This window comes from Manacus vitellinus, unplaced genomic scaffold (assembly GCF_001715985.3).
Source record: "Manacus vitellinus isolate BGI_N305 unplaced genomic scaffold, ASM171598v3 scaffold_32_pilon, whole genome shotgun sequence".
Classification (NCBI taxonomy): domain Eukaryota; kingdom Metazoa; phylum Chordata; class Aves; order Passeriformes; family Pipridae; genus Manacus; species Manacus vitellinus.
Window position 1 is genome coordinate 6,039,344 of NW_021940460.1, and position 16,788 is coordinate 6,056,131.

Here is a 16,788-nt window from a genome sequence, read left to right on the forward strand (position 1 = left end):
TTTTTTTTTAATTTTTTTCCCTATTCGCTACGTACTTCTATTTCATCCTCTTTTACTCTTTTGGGGTTTAACTTGACTAATGATCTCATGACGTCTTTAATAATAAAATTTCTGGCGCATCATGCCTAGGAACATGGCTGCTACATCCCCCCTGTTAAATTCAAACTATGTATCGGAATCGCGGGTGTGGACACGCCGGGAAAGGTTGGAGAGAACAGATTACAGCACAGCTGGGTGTTGGGTTGTGTTTTTTCCCCCTCCTTTTCCCTTTGTTTGCTGTTTAAGAATTTGTCTTCTCTGGGGAAAATGTATTGGCGGGATTAGCTCTGGCGGTGTAATTTTCCCTGTTAGACAGTCCTGGAGTGTAGATAGGGATTCATTAAGGATTGCTCTCCACGTCCTCGTCAAACTTCCATGAACTTTTTGCGATTGGAAGGAGAAGCTGTCGTGGAAGGAGAGACCCTCTCACGGCCGGGCCTGCTGTGGTAAATCATTACTGCGTTTTTATAAAGGCTGAGTTCCAGGAGATAACGCACTAATCCTTGAGCTTTTAGGCTGCACATACAAAATGTTTCGACTTTCATCCGGTGAGTTACTGCCGCTTCCATCCCCCTCCGGTCCCTGGGAATCAGCCGGTGGCTGCAATCCAGCTCCTGGTCAGCAGGTGTGCCCGGGACAGGGATAACTTTTGTAGGCAGACTGAGCAGAGATCGTATTGAATTGCGAGATAACATTGAATTGTGCCTGCGGGGCTGAATGATGCTCCCTGACCCCAGATTTAGTCGCATCGGAGAGGATTAAGCCCTTGGTAGCTTTGTTACCTCCCGCGATTTGAGGAGTGGCTCGGGGCCGGTGGAATGCGATTCTTCTCTTCCACTTGAAAGACAAGAACTTGAAATGCCGCCTGATAAGACAAAATAGTCACTGTGCTCTGTGAGCACCGGGGAGCATCCGAGGGCACGAACAAACAGACCTTGGTGCCCTTAGTGTGAGCCGGATGAGCCCGGAGAGACAGGGGAGAAGGAGCCTGGCACGTCCAGCCCCCTGTGTGCAGCTCCCTCCTGGAACACCCCCCGACCTGATCCTGCAGGTCTGTCACCTCTGATCATTTCGTTTTTTATTAAATAGCATAGGAGGTTTTGCAGAAATGAAGCTGTTTTATCAAACGAGTCCTAAACTGGGTATTAATGAAACTCGCTGGTGTCAGAATTCTGTTGCTTTTCCCAAAGCTGCCCTTGCCAAAAGCAAGTATGTGTGGGAGTTTATTTTCTCTTTGAGAAGACCGTCCTGACCTGTGAATAAAGCTGGTTCCCAGGACTCAGAACTCCCAAGTTTTGTTTTGGAAGAAAACTGGTGTCCTGGCATGTCGGTTTTTGTTAGTTATCTGTAAAATGGAAACTGAGCTCACCTACGGGAGTTTGGGCTGAGCAAAATAAAGTCCTGTTTCCTTTGACCAGTGGGGGTGAAGTGATAATATTGCTGATGTGACATGATAATATTACTGCCATAGCCTTCATATTTCAGCTGTTGCCCAGGTCCCTTATTTCAGTTGTTTTTGCTGCTGTTTCTATTTTCATAAGTGGCTACTGGCTGCTTTCCTGCTTGTCTCACACAGCCAGAATTACCTTCTTTCTACACCCAGAGCTCTTTATTTTGCCATTCCCCAAAGCTGCCATTTCCTCCACTTGTCACTCATTTTCTGCTTGGGATTCAAACTGTGTATCTCTCTGCATCCTTGTCTCCTTACAGTTCTCATTACAGGCTGAAGAGCCTTTTTCTAGCATTTCTCTGCACTTTCACTGCTGAATTTGGTACCACATTCCTTGACAGGTGGCTTTAAAGAAGTCAACAATTAACCTTATTAAACTGGGCACTCAACCAGTTTCTGATTATTAAACTGTTAGTGAGCATTTACATACTTCTTGATTAAAGATGTCCTGTATTTGTTTGGCCATTGTCAGTACAGTATACACAGAATTTAATTTCTCATGGGTCTTTAAAGATCCTATAAAACAACATAACTTTACTTTTGCCTTCCTCTCCCAGGTTCTCTTGCTAAGCAGCAGTAACCAGAATATAATTTTTAATACAACTTCAAAGCCCTTCAGTCTATTATTGTATGTTTTATTGTAGTCTGTATTATTTAGATTATGGTAAGTCACGTTGTAAGTCATGACTTTGGCTTGTAGAAGTTGGAAGGTTTAAAAATGCTCATATACCTTCCTATATGGAAGTGTCCTCGTCCCCATGGCACAGGCTTGCTTGCCCTTTTCAAGTTTGGCACCAAAATATGTATTTTCAGAGGTAAGGTTCATTTTGATTTTACAGCTGGCTATGTTTTAACAAAAGTCAGAATTCAGAGTTCATTGGACCAGTGAATAAAGGCTTCCTCACATTATTTATATTTCCTAACTTATAACTTCTTAACTTATAACCCTTTGCTGATTCTTTTTTTTTTTTTTAAACTTCTAGCACTTAAAAAAAAAGTATTTGGAGCTTGTTTGGATTTGTCTGTTTCTGCATCAATTTTTCTTCAAGTGGGAAACGAAAATCAGCTTTGCTGTCCCAGGAGCAGCAGCTGGCACAGAGTTCAGGTGCTTGTGGTAAATCCACCACAGACATTTTGAGCTACAACACGTATTTTTTGGGAAGGGCTGTCATACACAGGTTGAGTAATTGGTGATCCACATATTTTCCATTTGATTTTTTAAGTCACCTGCCTTTTATAGTAACTTTTCTGTCTTTATAGAGAGTTAAAGTCAGAAGCATGGGTGTTTGAAATTCAGCATCAATTTGGTCTTTAAAATTTGCTATAACCGACCAAATTACTTCCTTGGCTTTGTTTTATGGGCAGAACTGAAACGTTTGCTGTTCATGGAGCTCTTGGGGCCACTGAAATGCTTAATTATGCTTTGAAAAGGGTTTTGAGGGCTGGAGAGAAACATTTCATGCAAGTATGAAGCATTTTGCTTCATTCTGTTCTTGCGAGTCCCCAGGCTCTCAGGCTTTTGTTAATAATCCGCTTCCCTATTTATTATTTATCAGAATAACACCAGGAAGGAATGTCCTTTTCAACAGGTGACATTCTCACTCTTGTTCTGCCCTGTTCAGTGTCCTCTGCCTGTGCTCTTTGCATATGCAAAGGGCCAGGCCGTTTTTCTGCCACAATTTCTGCTTCCAGGCTGTAGGGAAATATGGGGAGTTTTATTTGTAGAATAAAATAGCTCAGAAAACTGATAAGCCACTGTCTGGTTTGAGCCAATCCTCTGTTATCTCCCACTCAGGAGCTTTCTCCTGGAGCAGTCCTGGGGGAGGAGATGTGTTTGTGCACATCTGGCTGCAGATCTTTTGGTTGTGTTTGGTTGCAGTGGATTCAGGAATCCAAGGTGATGTTTTCAGCAGGTTTCACCCTCCTCCACACCCCCCAGTCACTTCTTTTCCTCTGTGTTGTGGAGAAGTCCAGTGGCATTTACTGGGAGGTTGTTTACTTTGGTGTATTTTTTTAGCAGTGAAGAACAGGAGAAGGAGAAGAGGCTCAGCTGGACAGAGGTAGTGCTCTGCTCTGGAGGATTCCCCCCCTTTTGTTCCTCTAGGATGAATTCCTCCTTCCTGCCTGCCCTTCTGCTGCTGACAGAGATTTTAGGCTGTACAGTTTCATCCCACATGGTCTTTTTCTGCTTCCTAAAAGGATTTCCCCCCAGATATCAGTGTGGTAAAGTAAATCTTGCACTTGACCTTGTTGGACCTCATGAGCCCTCTGGATGGGATCCCTTCCCTCCACTCAGCTTGGTGTCCTTGCCAGACTTGCTGAGGGTGCCTTCAGTCCCATGTCCATGTCATTTGTTTATCCCAGCTCCAACCCCAACTTCCCAGCTCACACACCTGGGATCTGTTCTGCTTCACTCTCTTAGTTTTTTTGGTGTTGGGTACCAGGTTCGATTTGAAGAGAAGAAAACAAAATTAAAGGTAATTTTGGTACCTGCTGCTGTTTACTGCTCTGAAATGAGTGGCACTTTAATTTGAGATGAACAGCACTGCTTTGTTTGCATGTTATTTAGGGATGGTTTGCTAAGAAAATCACCCTTGGATTGATTTGTGTTAGTAAATATTTTTCTGGCAGCAACATTATTCTCATTCAAAGTGGTTAACCCTGATGTGACCCATTTCCTAACCCCATTGTACTGCTGGTAATGGGGCATCTTTGAAAATGTAATTGATTTATAAATAGACTGAGCTGCACAGCTCAGATTAAACTCTGTTCTGTGCAGTTAGATGTTCAGGCTTGGAAAACCTATGAGGTCTTCATGGGGCAGTGCTGCCTGTGCCCTTCCCTTCCACCCACAGTTTTCTTCCTTAAGATATTTCAGTGGTGGTTTTGTATTTAAACCCTTCCTCTAGACTGAATATCTTTACATGCACAACAAGAATGGGAATTATTTATAAGGAAATTCCATCATCTTAAGCTTTCTAGTGGGAAGAGGGTAGTTGACATTATGGTAAGATACAGGTAAAAAATGTCAAACAATTTTGTTCTCTTTAAAATTCATGTTTGGGTGGGTTTTTTTCCTTTTGGCAACTGCAATTTTGCTTTTAATATCTGCTTTAGTACAGCATACATTTTTTTATTGTTGTTAGGAATTCAGTTCCTTTGATATTAAGCTCTGAAATGGGAATTTAATACTTCAGCTGTGACTCACTTCATTGACTTTTTGGTCTTTGCAACAGACTTCAAGATTTTCCTTATTTGTAATTTATTCTCAAAAAACCTCATCTGTCTGTTGCAGCAGTTTCCTTTTTTCATATATGAATAAGGAGGAATTACAAATGTTATTCCTTTGAGGTTGCTGTCTGTGATCTTGAGCTGTACCGGAGGGAAATTCCCCGAATTGCAGAATACGTGACTATTTTCTTGCTTTTTAGACAGCTGCCCAAATCTCTGTTTCCCTGGGACTCTGGTAGATTAACTGGTATATTTCCATCCTATCCTTTTCCATTTGTATCTCTTCACCTGTATAACAGAATTTCCAGGCTTTGTGGGGCCTGATTTAAGAGCATCTCCAGGGCTTGTCCAGGGTTTCCCAGTGAGTTCCATCAGCTGTAACTCTGCATTTGGTCCCCATGAACACCCTTCACTACCCAGCAATTACTTTGGAGCTGGTGGCCAATGTTCCAGGCTGGCAGTTTTCATTCTTCCCGTTGTACTTGAGCTACTTGTGCAGTAAAAATCTCCCCAGTCAGCCTAACAAGTATTAAAAAGCTTAGCCAGAGTGGGGAGAGGCAGCAGAGTCATTAGAGCCACTCACTAAATTATTTATTTGGCTAAAAAGTGAAATCTGATCTTACTTGCCTGACCTGCCAGGAGGTAATAGCATTGGGTTTCTTTTTTTTAACTGTGTGAAGAAGAAATAAAAGTCTAAATCATAGTCTTTAAGTTATTAGTTTACACAGAGGAGGGAGTTAGTTACAACTGGAGCTGGTAAAAGAATTGTGTTTGTGTTGTGATTCTCATGGGTCCTAAGAGAAAGGAGGAGGTTAAGAAAGCCCTAAAATCTAGTGGGAATATACATTTAGACGTACCTGCAGTGATCTGCTTCACAAATTCTTTAATAATTAATGCTATTTAAGTACTTTGATAAAAAATCAGTAGCTCTTCGGGCAGCAGCGTGGAAATGTTTGTCATTCTGGTTTGCACCAGCCATATCCAATTGCTATTTTCATGTCAGCTCTAGTATTGAAATCCACAGTTGTTCCCTTTTCTCTCACAAATGCTCAAAAGGCATATTAGGCCTCGGAAATTGAGGCTTATAGCATTTTCTAATTGCTTTCAAAGCCGTTGAGTTATGGGAGCATATTAAGCAACTGGCACTTAAAAGCCGGTGATCTCTTACATAAAAATATTAGCCCAAATATTTTCCTGCGTGTGCTTTTCAGCACATCCCGTTTTATGGCTGAATTTAGGCCCTGTGGTAAACAAACATGCTAATGGAGCTGTTGGAAGCCCCTTTAAAAAGGACTCACAGCCCTGTATGTGCTGTGAGTGACACTCAGCTCTGATTAAATGCTGCAATAAACCCTGCATCTGTGGTGTTTTCAAAAGGAAATTCAGAAGGGAGCACTGAATACAACTCTGCTTTTGGTTTATCTTTTGATCTTTTTCCATCTCAACATGTGTCTCCAACGTTTCTAGATGGAGTGTTTGGGATTTTTAACTAGGGCTCATTTAAGAAATTTGCTGCCAGGGACAAGACAGGCAGAACGTGCCGGAGGGCGGATCGTCCCCAGCATGATCCCTGCCAGCACCAGCTCTCCCTTCCCCTCTCATTCCTGCCTTCTGACACCTTCACTGGCCTGTTTGGCCGTGGCACAGCTGCTCTGGGACAAAGAGAGGAGTTCTGGTAAGGTGCACATTTATCATCACCTTTTCTTTCCTCTCTCCTTCCCCCCCTTCCCCTGCGCTGTGCTCTCACTCAGAGACACACGTTATTTTTGGAGAGGTGTTTGCAGCACCCGGTTGTTCTCCCTGATAAAAACTTGCTGGCTTTCCTGGTCTTTGCAGCAGAGTGGATGAAAATGGGTTGATGGTGCAAAATAGTAAACCCAGGACGTGGTCTTGTGCTCTGCAGAGCACTGTCTCAGCAGGTTTCACCCAGGAGAGCAAGTAGGTGTGTGGGGAGAGTCAGCAGGCACAACTCAGTGTTGTGTTATCGTTGCAGGACCTCGGGGCTCTTCTCTGTGAGCTGAATTTTTCCCTCTCTCTGTGGCAGTTGTGCAGGTTTTGTCGGTATTTCTTCTGTTAATACTAATGGGAGCATTTCTGCCAGTAAAATCCTGAGTATACACAAGGAAGTTGTGATCATTGTATACTGAAGGATCTGAAAAAGGCTTTGTTTCAATGCTTGTCCTTTACCCTTCTTTTGTTTTCTTTTAAATCAATAGATCAGATCAAAGATCACTCCCTCCCTTGCCCTGTTTCTCAAAACCTGTCCCTCTCACCCTCAGCCCTGCTACACCTGGATTCTAAATGAAACTGTGTGCTTTTAATAAGAGTCAGTGAGGATCACCCAGACCTGCAGGGAGCAGAGTCCCTGACTTAATTAAATGTTACCAGACCTGTATGGATGCTCAAACATTAACTCTAGCAGTGTGGAATTCTCTAGGATGCTGGTCCTGAAGTTGGCCTTTCCCTATGAATTTTGGAAATAGGCAGCACATTGGTAGGAACAGTTACTGCCTTTCTAGTTCAGTTGGGGTTAAAAAGCCTTTTCAGCCAGGATTTTAGGTATGACATAGATAAGAGGTTGGCTTGAAGTAACTCCTTGCAGACCTTCTCAAGTAGATGTCACAAGACTGCCCTTTAACACTGGACTGTTTGCTTTTCCTTTTGAGTGGAGATGGGGAAGCTGATACAGTAAAGTTAATTTGGTTCTTTCTGCTCTGTATGTGAAAATTCAGGAGTGGAATCAGACAAGATATTATATTTTGGACAAAAATTAATGATGCAGTACATTTCCTCAGCATGTGTAAGTCTGTCTTTGCTTCCAGACTCTAGCAAAAGTTCTAGATCCTGCAAGAATCAAATAGAGTCTTCCAACCTCCACCCTAGGGCAGTTCTTAGGTGTTTCTGACCTCAGGATTCTTGATGCAGAAGCCTAAAATGCTTCTCAGATCCTGTTTTGAAAGTAGAGGCATTTGGGGCTAAGGATGGTGTAAAGAGGGATCCTTAAGGCTCCAGCCTCAGTTTTGAAAGGATATACAAGGTTTGACCTGTGGGCTGTGTTACAACTCTGTCCACACTGTAATTTGGTGAATCCAAACCTCACTGGAATTCAAGTGTAACAGTGTATGTATATCCTGCCTTGGGGTGTGGGGAAAGGAAAGATCTGGGTTTATTTCTTATCAGGGATACTGGGCTGTGCTGGAAGTTCTCCTCATTTCTTAAAATCTGTTCCCAGCTGGCAGTTTCAGGTGCTGAGAAGGTGATGTCGAGCTTGTTTTGATTTATGCTGTATTTAAGGCTCACAGTCTGTGTTCAGTGAGCAGTGCAGTCGTGTAATTGAATCTCACTTCGGCGTACTATTCCATTTCTTGTTGTCAAACTTTTGTCTGCTGTGATCTGCCAGCCCCTCCACACTGTAGCACACAGCCCAGTCACTCTATTGTAATATTCTTTCTTTTCAGGTGAACAATCAGAATAATGTTCTACATAAACCTGTTGGAGAACCTGAAGGTTTACATCAGCAGCCGACCTCCGCTCGTGGTCTTTATGATCAGTGTCAGTGCTATGGCAATAGCTTTCCTGACACTGGGTTATTTCTTCAAAATCAAGGAGATCAAGTCACCAGAAATGACAGAGGTGGGTACAAAAGGTTCCTGAGCTAAGCAGTGGATTATTTTTTTCCCCTCCAAGAACTCTGTCTTGTGTTGTGGTTTAGGAATGTTCAGTGCCCCCACTGAGTGTTCCCTGCTCCCCCTCTCCAGCTGGAAGCACAAAAGGCAAAGATCACAGGTTGAGATAAGAACAGTTTACTGGAAACAGCAATGACATAGCAAAACAAACAGTAACAGCAACAATATTAATGACAAAAGGTGTAAGAAAAGAAATATTTACATGGACTGACACTGGACAGCTCCTGCCACCATGCTTTCTCAGCTGGAAGGAACACTCTTTCCCCCACCAATGATGTGAGGTGGTATAGCATAACTCAGCTCCTGCAAAAAATTACCCCTGTCCTGGCCAGAATCAGAACATTATGGGAGAGCACAGAGTCTTGTGGGAGATTGTCTTCATTTATTCTTGCCTCTCATTTCATAGGGGAGAGGCTGTTGGTGTCAATGTTTGGCAGTCTTGTTTTATTTCGAGGATGAGCCCAAATCATCTGTCATGGATCTTCCCTACTATGTCTAGAAACCTTCCTGTTTCTTGCTCTGTTGGGCCAGCTGGCTGTTTTGGGGAACTCCTTACCTAGCAGGACTGTTCTGTAATGAGGAAACCTCACCAGAACCTGCTCCTACCCCGGGCACAGTGGGAACAGACCGATTAGGATGTTCCCTTTGTAGTTCAGAGGATGCTGTGCTGAGCTGTGGTCAGGCAGTGGCTGGGATTGAACACATCTGACTTCTGTAAACAGCTTGCCCCGTTGTTGAGACAGCCCTGGTGGTGTTTGTGCTTGCTTTGTGAGCCATGTAATTTTTGTTAAATGGCTTGGAACAGGGCAGGATGGTGCCTCTCAAGGCGTGCACAGCTCCCCAGAGGTGGCAGCCAGCAGAAACTGGCTCATCTGGTTGAAATCTCTGTGTTTGTTTTAAGGACTGGAATACTTTCCTCCTGAGGTTTAATGACTTGGACTTCTGTATATCTGAGAATGAAACCTTGAAGCATCTCATCAACGATACCACAACTCCAGAGAGCACCGTGACCAGTGGGCAGGCGAGATCTTCCACACAGTCCCCACAGACTCTGGAGGACTCTGGGCCAATAAACATCTCAGTTACCATCACACTGACCCTGGACCCACTCAGACCATTTGGAGGATATTCTCGCAATGTCACACATCTGAGCTCCACAATTTTTGGGCACCAAATTGGACTTTCAGGTATGCAAGACTGGACCTTTTAAAAATTCAGTTTACAGTTGGCTCTTAGAGGTTTTTTCATTTCAAGAGGGATTGGCTTCAAGGTGAAAGAAAGTAGGTTTAGATTGGATATTAGGGAAGAAATTCTTCCCTGTGAGGCTGGTGAGGCCCTGGCACAGGTTGCCCAGAGAAGCTGTGGCTGACCCATCCCTGGAAGTGTCCAAGGCCAGGTTGGACAGGGCTTGGAGCAGCCTGGGATAGTGGAAGGTGTCCCTGCCCATGGCAGGGGCGTGGAATGAGTTGAATTTTCCCTTCCAACCTGAATATGTGATTTAAATGCTTCTATCATTTGAATGCTAACTGTATAATCAAAGTTCACCAGCTAATTATTGGTATATAAATCTTTTGTGTACAACAGAGATGTGTTTCCAGATTTGTTGTGAGTATATTCCTGTGTAGAGCCCTTTACTTGTTTGTTAGAAGAACTCTTCCCTGCATTCAGAGTGGCAAAGAACCTGCAGATGGACCCAGATCAGTCTTTGCAGTTTTAAATGATTAACCTAATGACAATGGAAGGTAATTTTTAAGCCAACAGAATTCCAAACAGCAAAAGCTTGTAAAGTGACTGTATTCAGATCTGTCTTGATACATTTCAGGTCCTTAACTGACATTTTAAAGGCAGTGACAAATATACATTAGAGAGCAAGTATCATGTTGTCTAAAAAAATGTGGTTTATCTAAAACACATAAGTGAATAAGCTTTAATATCACAAACAGCAACAGATAAGATGATTACAGTTTCTGTGGTGGGGAATGACCAGTCTGCTGTGTGGCTGCCTACCAGTAAGTTTTGACAGGAGTTTTTAGAAAATTAATGGAAATTGATAATAGAACCTCACTGAATTTTAGCTTTTAGCCAGGGTTGCATTTTATAATAATCCCTGAAGGAGTCTTGAACCTGAGAGACCTGTGGAGAGACATTGCCCATAGCTGCAAATCTATATTATTGTGTTTCCTGTTGTTATTTTGTTGCTGCTTTAAGAGCTATCAAATGCAAGTTCCATTTCCAGCAGCCTGGATTTATTTTGAATCTGAATATATCCACGTGGAGTTATTGTACATGACTTTATTTGCAGTCCAGTGCCTGCTGGTACCTTTTTGTCTACACAGATACCTCCAATTTGAAAAGTGAGCATCAGAAAAAACAAATGTGGAACGAAGTTTTTAAGAGGAGAAAGGCTAAAGATCTAAAGATTTTACTTTCTAATAAAGTTCTCTGAAACATGCAGGAGTTCACTTATAAATAGTTTTTAATTTCTGAAAGGAGCTTAGTGACCCCAGTTCTTCTGGGGCAGGAGAGATTAGAAAGATCAGCAGCTGGGGTTTTTGTAGTTTGTTTTGGTTTTTAACTTTGTTTTTGCTCTCTTTGTTGCTAGTAAAGATCCGGGATGACTTCAAAGGTACAGATTCAGGGTGGTGGTTGCTGCCTTAGTCCTTTGTGTGTTGTCCTTATCCTGGTGATTGTTGCTCAGATACTTTTGTGAACCAAAACCAGCTTTCTTTCTCTCTTTCTCAAAGGCAGAGAATCCCATGAGGAAATAAATATTACATTCACCCTGCCAGCTGCCTGGAATTCAGATGACTGTGTTCTTCATGGCCACTGCGAGCAGGTCGTGTTCACAACCTGCATGACTGTGACAGCAGCCAGCAATGTATTTCCTGTCACTGTGTAAGTGCTTTTTAAACACTCCTTCCCAGACTGGTTCCTGGGTGATTAATTCCTCAGCTGGATCTCTGAGGATGTTAGTTCCTGATGAACATTCCTGTTGACCGTGGAAATTATGTACCTTCCCTCCTTCCCCCACAGTAAAACATTTGTCTTGGAACTTCTGCTGTCTTTTAGCAGCACTAGATTTTTCTGAGGGTGTTTTAAACCATAGCATGTTTTTTAAACATGCCTTTCAACATGCTACCTAAACTTCACTGGGAGCAAAACAATCCGTGGAGATTTAAGAAAGATACCCTATAATTTAGTGTCACTGCCTTGAGTGAGAGATAAGATTTGACCCTAAGGTTCTTATCCTCTTCCCTGCTGAGAAATCAGCAAAATGCTGTTGTGCTGCCATGCCCCTGCCCCAGCAGGTACAGACCTTCCATAAAATAGCTTCCCTTTGTCTTGTCTGGATTCCCTGACACTGTTCAACCCAACCTGGAGAACCACCAGATAGATTAACATGTGTGAAGCCTTATGAAAACCAGTGTTTTCCCAATTAAGCTGTGGGATGTTGACTTACTGGAACAACATGCAGTTAAAGTCTAATCTTAGTATGGGAATCATATGGGTTTTATAGACCCTTTTGGTTAGGCTTTGGGTTTTGCTGTTGTTTTGGAAGGTCCAAATTAAAACCGGGTTTTGAGAGGGCAGTAAAAGTTGTCCTTACTGAACATGGAGAATGTGCTCAGGGTGCTAATTATTTCTGTTTTTTCTGCAGTCAGCCACCACATTGTGTTCCTGAAACATACAGCAATGCTACCCTGTGGTACAAGATCTTCACCACAGCAAGGGACTCTAACACCAAATATGCACAAGATTATAACCCTTTCTGGTGTTACAAAGGAGCAATCGGAAAAGTGTATCATGCTTTAAATCCCAAACTAACTGTTATAGTTCCAGATGTAAGTGCTGGGGTGTTTCTATGTGTTATTTTGGATAAATGCTTAGCTCTGTTTTAATTGAATGTGGTTCTGTTCACATCCTAAAATAGGCATGTTCAGTGCTGGTTTATTATGTAGGGCTGAGACAGAGCTGGGAATGCTCTGCCCCCAGTGATGGTCTTCATGTAATCTCCATGTGCCTCACAGCTCTTAATAACATTTATATTTTGAAATCATTTAAAAGCCTCTGCCAGTATTTGGGAAAAGATCTATAACACAGGTTTTTAACACAAGGAACATTTTGGCTCTTTGTGCCACAATTAGGAATCGCTTTCATTACTACACCAGCTGCATAAAGGGGGGAAACTTGATTCATGAAGTAATTTCCGTGTTGATCTGATAATTATTGCTTTAATATAAAATGCCAGCCTTTGGTGCTCTGTCAGTAAATGGTTTTAATTCTCTATGCAGGATGATCGCTCCCTAATAAACCTGCATCTCATGCACACCAGTTACTTCCTTTTTGTGATGGTGATTACAATGTTCTGCTATGCAGTTATTAAAGGCAGACCAAGCAAACTGAGGCAAAGCAATACAGAATTCTGCTCTGAAAAGGTGAGTCTGGGTGGTAATAAAATATTGACTCTGATAAGAAAACACAGAAGATGTTTTTTACACAGGACAGACTGGTTTTTCTTGTCTCTGGAGATGTAGATTTAATGGCCTTCCAAAGAGACATGGGTGTTTCATTGTGGATAGTATAGGTGGGTGCTACAAAAGGCATATATGTGCTTTGTACATCCTAAGAATTAGATTTCTGTCCCACAGAAGTGGATTATTGCAGCTCAGTAAGTGCAGGGCTGCAGCTTTTCTGCCATAATTCTGATGTTACTTGAACTGTTTTGTGTGAAGCACTGAATAGATGGCATTGAGTAGTTCTATTTATCTTTTATCACAACAGGCTGAAAGCTTTGACTAAAACATGATACATACTTCTAATGGTTGTTAATCAGAATTTAATTAAAAACAATAACAAAGCTATTGAAGCAGTCATTGTTCAGTAGTGCATTGGAGGATTTGCACTTTGCTCGAAGGATTAAATATTAAATTTATTAACTTGTGAACTAGAAAGCCATTGTTGACACCTTTTGATCTTAATGATGTTTTGTAGAATAAGCTGGTTTGGGTTTTTGGGTTTGAATGGTTTGAGTTTTTTAATTTTATTGATTATGCTGAGTACAAAACACCTTCAGACTTACTTTGATTTCCTTTCCAAGTTAGACTTCCCAAGGTTCTTTGAAAAGGCAAGCACAGATATGCCAGCTGCACAGAGATAAGTAATATCACTGTAACAGGATTAAGAACTTGCCTTTAATTAAATGTTTTCTTTCTCTTTTGTTCAGGTTGCTTTGTCAGAAGCATAATCCATCCTCTCCTTTTACCGAGAACGACTGAGAACCGTAATCATTGCCTGCTGAACCCAGAATGGGTCTTGACACTCTGTGAATACATTATCTTGCAATGTTGGTTTATTCCAACCAAAGACATTTCAAGTGCCTGTAATTGATTTGTACATATTTATAAAAGTATATCCAGACTAGGTCAGAGGATGCACTTGTTCCGCATCGTAGTGCGGCCGGAAACCTTCAGTCTTTCCCTGTGGACATAGCGGAATGTTTGTGTAGATATGTTTAGTGATATGGCTACTTATAGTCAGAGCAAGATATTTTTGTCTAGCTGCATCTGGGCAGGTTAAGATGCCTTTGCAAGTGTCTCAAACAAACCAAGAGATCTTTGGTTTTTGGTTTTTTTTTTTTTGCCCAATATGTACAGTGTGTTTGAAACAGTATGCACCTTTGATATAATACTGCATTTCCAAAGCCACCAATCTACTACATGACTTAAATGTGTATTTGTGTGGCCTAATACTTTCTTCCATTTGCTCCTTGCTTGCAAGAAAAGATATCAACATTTTAGAATTTTTTTTCTTTTTTTTTTTTTGAAAAAAAAAAAAGAAACACATATTCACATTTTAATAGTGCTGTATTTAGGACAAACTTGTGCTTTTATTCATAGTAAAAAAATTAAGAAGTGAAGTCCCATTTTAAAATGTTTCTTACTGAAAAGTACTGATTGATTTTTTTTTGTAATTTATTTTTTGGGGGTTTTTTTGGTTTTTTCATTTGGCTTGCTGAATGCCAGAGAACCAGTCAGCACAGAGACTATCTGGAAAACTTTCCACTTGGCCTCCCATCCACAGCCCTCAAGCCAGGATTGTGTGTCTCTGCTGCAGAGCAGCTTTCTGTAAACTTCTTTTTTTTTTTTTTCTAGAAAGTGAAACTTAATAAAAAGATGTATTGTATTAACAGTCTGTCAGGGCTCTGCACAGCCTTGGGCAAGTGCAAATAATGAAAGGAAAAGAAATCCCATAGTCTGTTACAGAGCTTCACTTTGGGACTCTCCATCCATCTCCGAAGGGCAGCTAAAATGACCCTTTGATTGGCTTTGTCCCATTCCCATTTAATGCTGTCCACTCAGGGGAAAATGACAAGAAGAGCAGGGCTGTTGTGATTAAGGTCAAAGAAACCACACAGTCAAACACTTTCTGTTCTCTGTGTCCATTCTTAAATCCCAGGTTTTATTCTGTGCATTTCTTCCCTTTCCCATTCTGCCTTTTGCTGTTTTTCTTTCTGGTTCCTTATTGAGTAGCCTCCTTGATTTCAGGAGTCAGGGTCCTCCTGCAGACATTTCCACCACTGCTTTTAAAATCTCACTGGTTGCCTTAATTGACCTTTCATCATCTCTCAGCTTTCTCATCAGTGTAACAGGTCTGCGTTCATACCCACAGGCTTTTTTTTCCTCCTCCTTTTGCTCTAAACTACACAAAAGAAAAAAGCCAACTCAGAATCTCATAGTCTCAACTATGCTGGCATAAAATTCTCAGTTTGTTACCTACAGACACCATTGATTGGTATCCACTGGGCTGTGTGTGTGGGACTTCAGTAACTTCACGAGTCTTAAGAGTGTTTGAAGCGAAAGAGTCACAGTTTTGTTCAGAACATGTTTCCTTATAGAGTTTCAGTTACTTAAGTGGTATTAACTAACATGTTTTCTCCAGGGATGTTAAGGCAGAGCTTTAGACATGGCCTAGTTTGAAGTCTAGGGACAAAACGAAGCTTCCAGTTTTCTCCTGATGCTGCTATGGGCTAATGCTGCTTCCCTGAAATGAGTCAGAGGAGTCAAACAGGTAGACAGCTTCTCCTGAAAACAGTTCCTAATGCACCCATGCCCAGCCTTCTGTGTTAATACTGACTTTGAGAGTTGCCTACAAGGGTGGCTTGATCTGGGGACCAAAGGCAGGAAATAGGAAGTGGATTGAGGGGGGGGACGTATTTCTGGAAATACCTAGAAAACACCCAGTGTAATGTGACTCCTTTAGAAAAGCAAAGCCAAATCCTTTCCCTTTCACAAAATTAAAAATCAAACTCCAAATGTCCAAACTGGAATTTGGTCTGCTGGGGAAAAGAGATTTGGTTTTTTAATCTGGCTTTGCTAGTTGACAATTAAAGGAACCTCCTCGAAAACTTCTCACCCACTGTATTGAAGCCCCCAGAAGTACTAAGATTGTGACCCACAAATGCAAAAGGGAAGATGTTAGAGAGTTGTATTTTTGGCCTTAGTTTATCCCTTTACACCCCTGTATTGCAGCAGAGAGGTGAGAGTGTCCCACCAGGTGGACGTGCTGTAATACTGAGGAGTATTGGATTGTTCCTAGGCGCGGTGTACAAAGTTAAATGCAGCCAAACAGAAGAGTTAAAACTTAATATTAAAGTTCAGATCATATTGATCTTTCCTTTTTTTGTTTTCTTTTTTCTTTTTAACTATGACTTGAATCAGTTTTGATTCTATTTGTACGTGTTTTCTTGTTCTTAGAAAGCTGCCGTTTTCTTTTGCGTTTTCTTTGGCATTACATAGAAAATCTGAGCCTTGGTTTCAACCCTCTGCAGGTGATTGTAGGGTTAAAGGTGGCTGTTTTGTTTTGTTTTGTTCTTACATTTCACTTGTCTTGTTGCATGATGGTTAATAGCTGATTTGGAAATGACATTTCTCTCCTAGATTAATTTTGTGTTTGTAAGATGTGCATATTGCTTTGCAGAATAAAAACTATGAAGTTTATTCCGTTGTCTTTATTTCCACAGCCCAGTTGCTGCCGAGGTTTCATAGATCACCTACGTTATTTGGGCCACTGGAGGAAATTAGTAGTGAAAATCTGCAGCAGTGTGGAATTTGAAAACCTTTGTGTACCTAAGGTGGAGTGAGCACCTTATGTAGACTTGTTTTCTTCATGTTTTGTGCTGTAGGGAATGTAGCCTGATGCCCATCACACAGACTTTGTGTCCTAGCCCCACCTCTCCTCTTGCTATTCCTTGGTGATGATCATTCCTTCCACTGCCTCCTCTCTACAAATACTGGGTAATTTACTCAGATGAACCAAGACCAGATGCTGAGCATTTCCCAGTGTCTGCAGGTGGCTGGAGGATTTATATGGATGAGGGTTGAA

The 16,788-nt window shown here is 41.7% G+C and overlaps 1 protein-coding gene across 1 annotated transcript in view; it reads left to right on the plus strand.

Annotated features, from left to right (window-relative positions):
* Positions 1-16,403, plus strand: part of TMEM248 (transmembrane protein 248) — a 17,900-nt gene extending 1,497 nt beyond the window's left edge. The window contains exons 2-7 of the mRNA XM_008930426.3: positions 8,179-8,353; positions 9,308-9,593; positions 11,151-11,301; positions 12,065-12,248; positions 12,699-12,842; positions 13,631-16,403. Coding sequence (XP_008928674.1) covers positions 8,195-8,353; positions 9,308-9,593; positions 11,151-11,301; positions 12,065-12,248; positions 12,699-12,842; positions 13,631-13,651 — 945 coding nt within the window. The 5' untranslated portion in view covers positions 8,179-8,194 and the 3' untranslated portion in view covers positions 13,652-16,403. The remainder of the gene's footprint in view (positions 1-8,178; positions 8,354-9,307; positions 9,594-11,150; positions 11,302-12,064; positions 12,249-12,698; positions 12,843-13,630) is intronic.
* Positions 16,404-16,788: the final 385 nt, after the last annotated feature.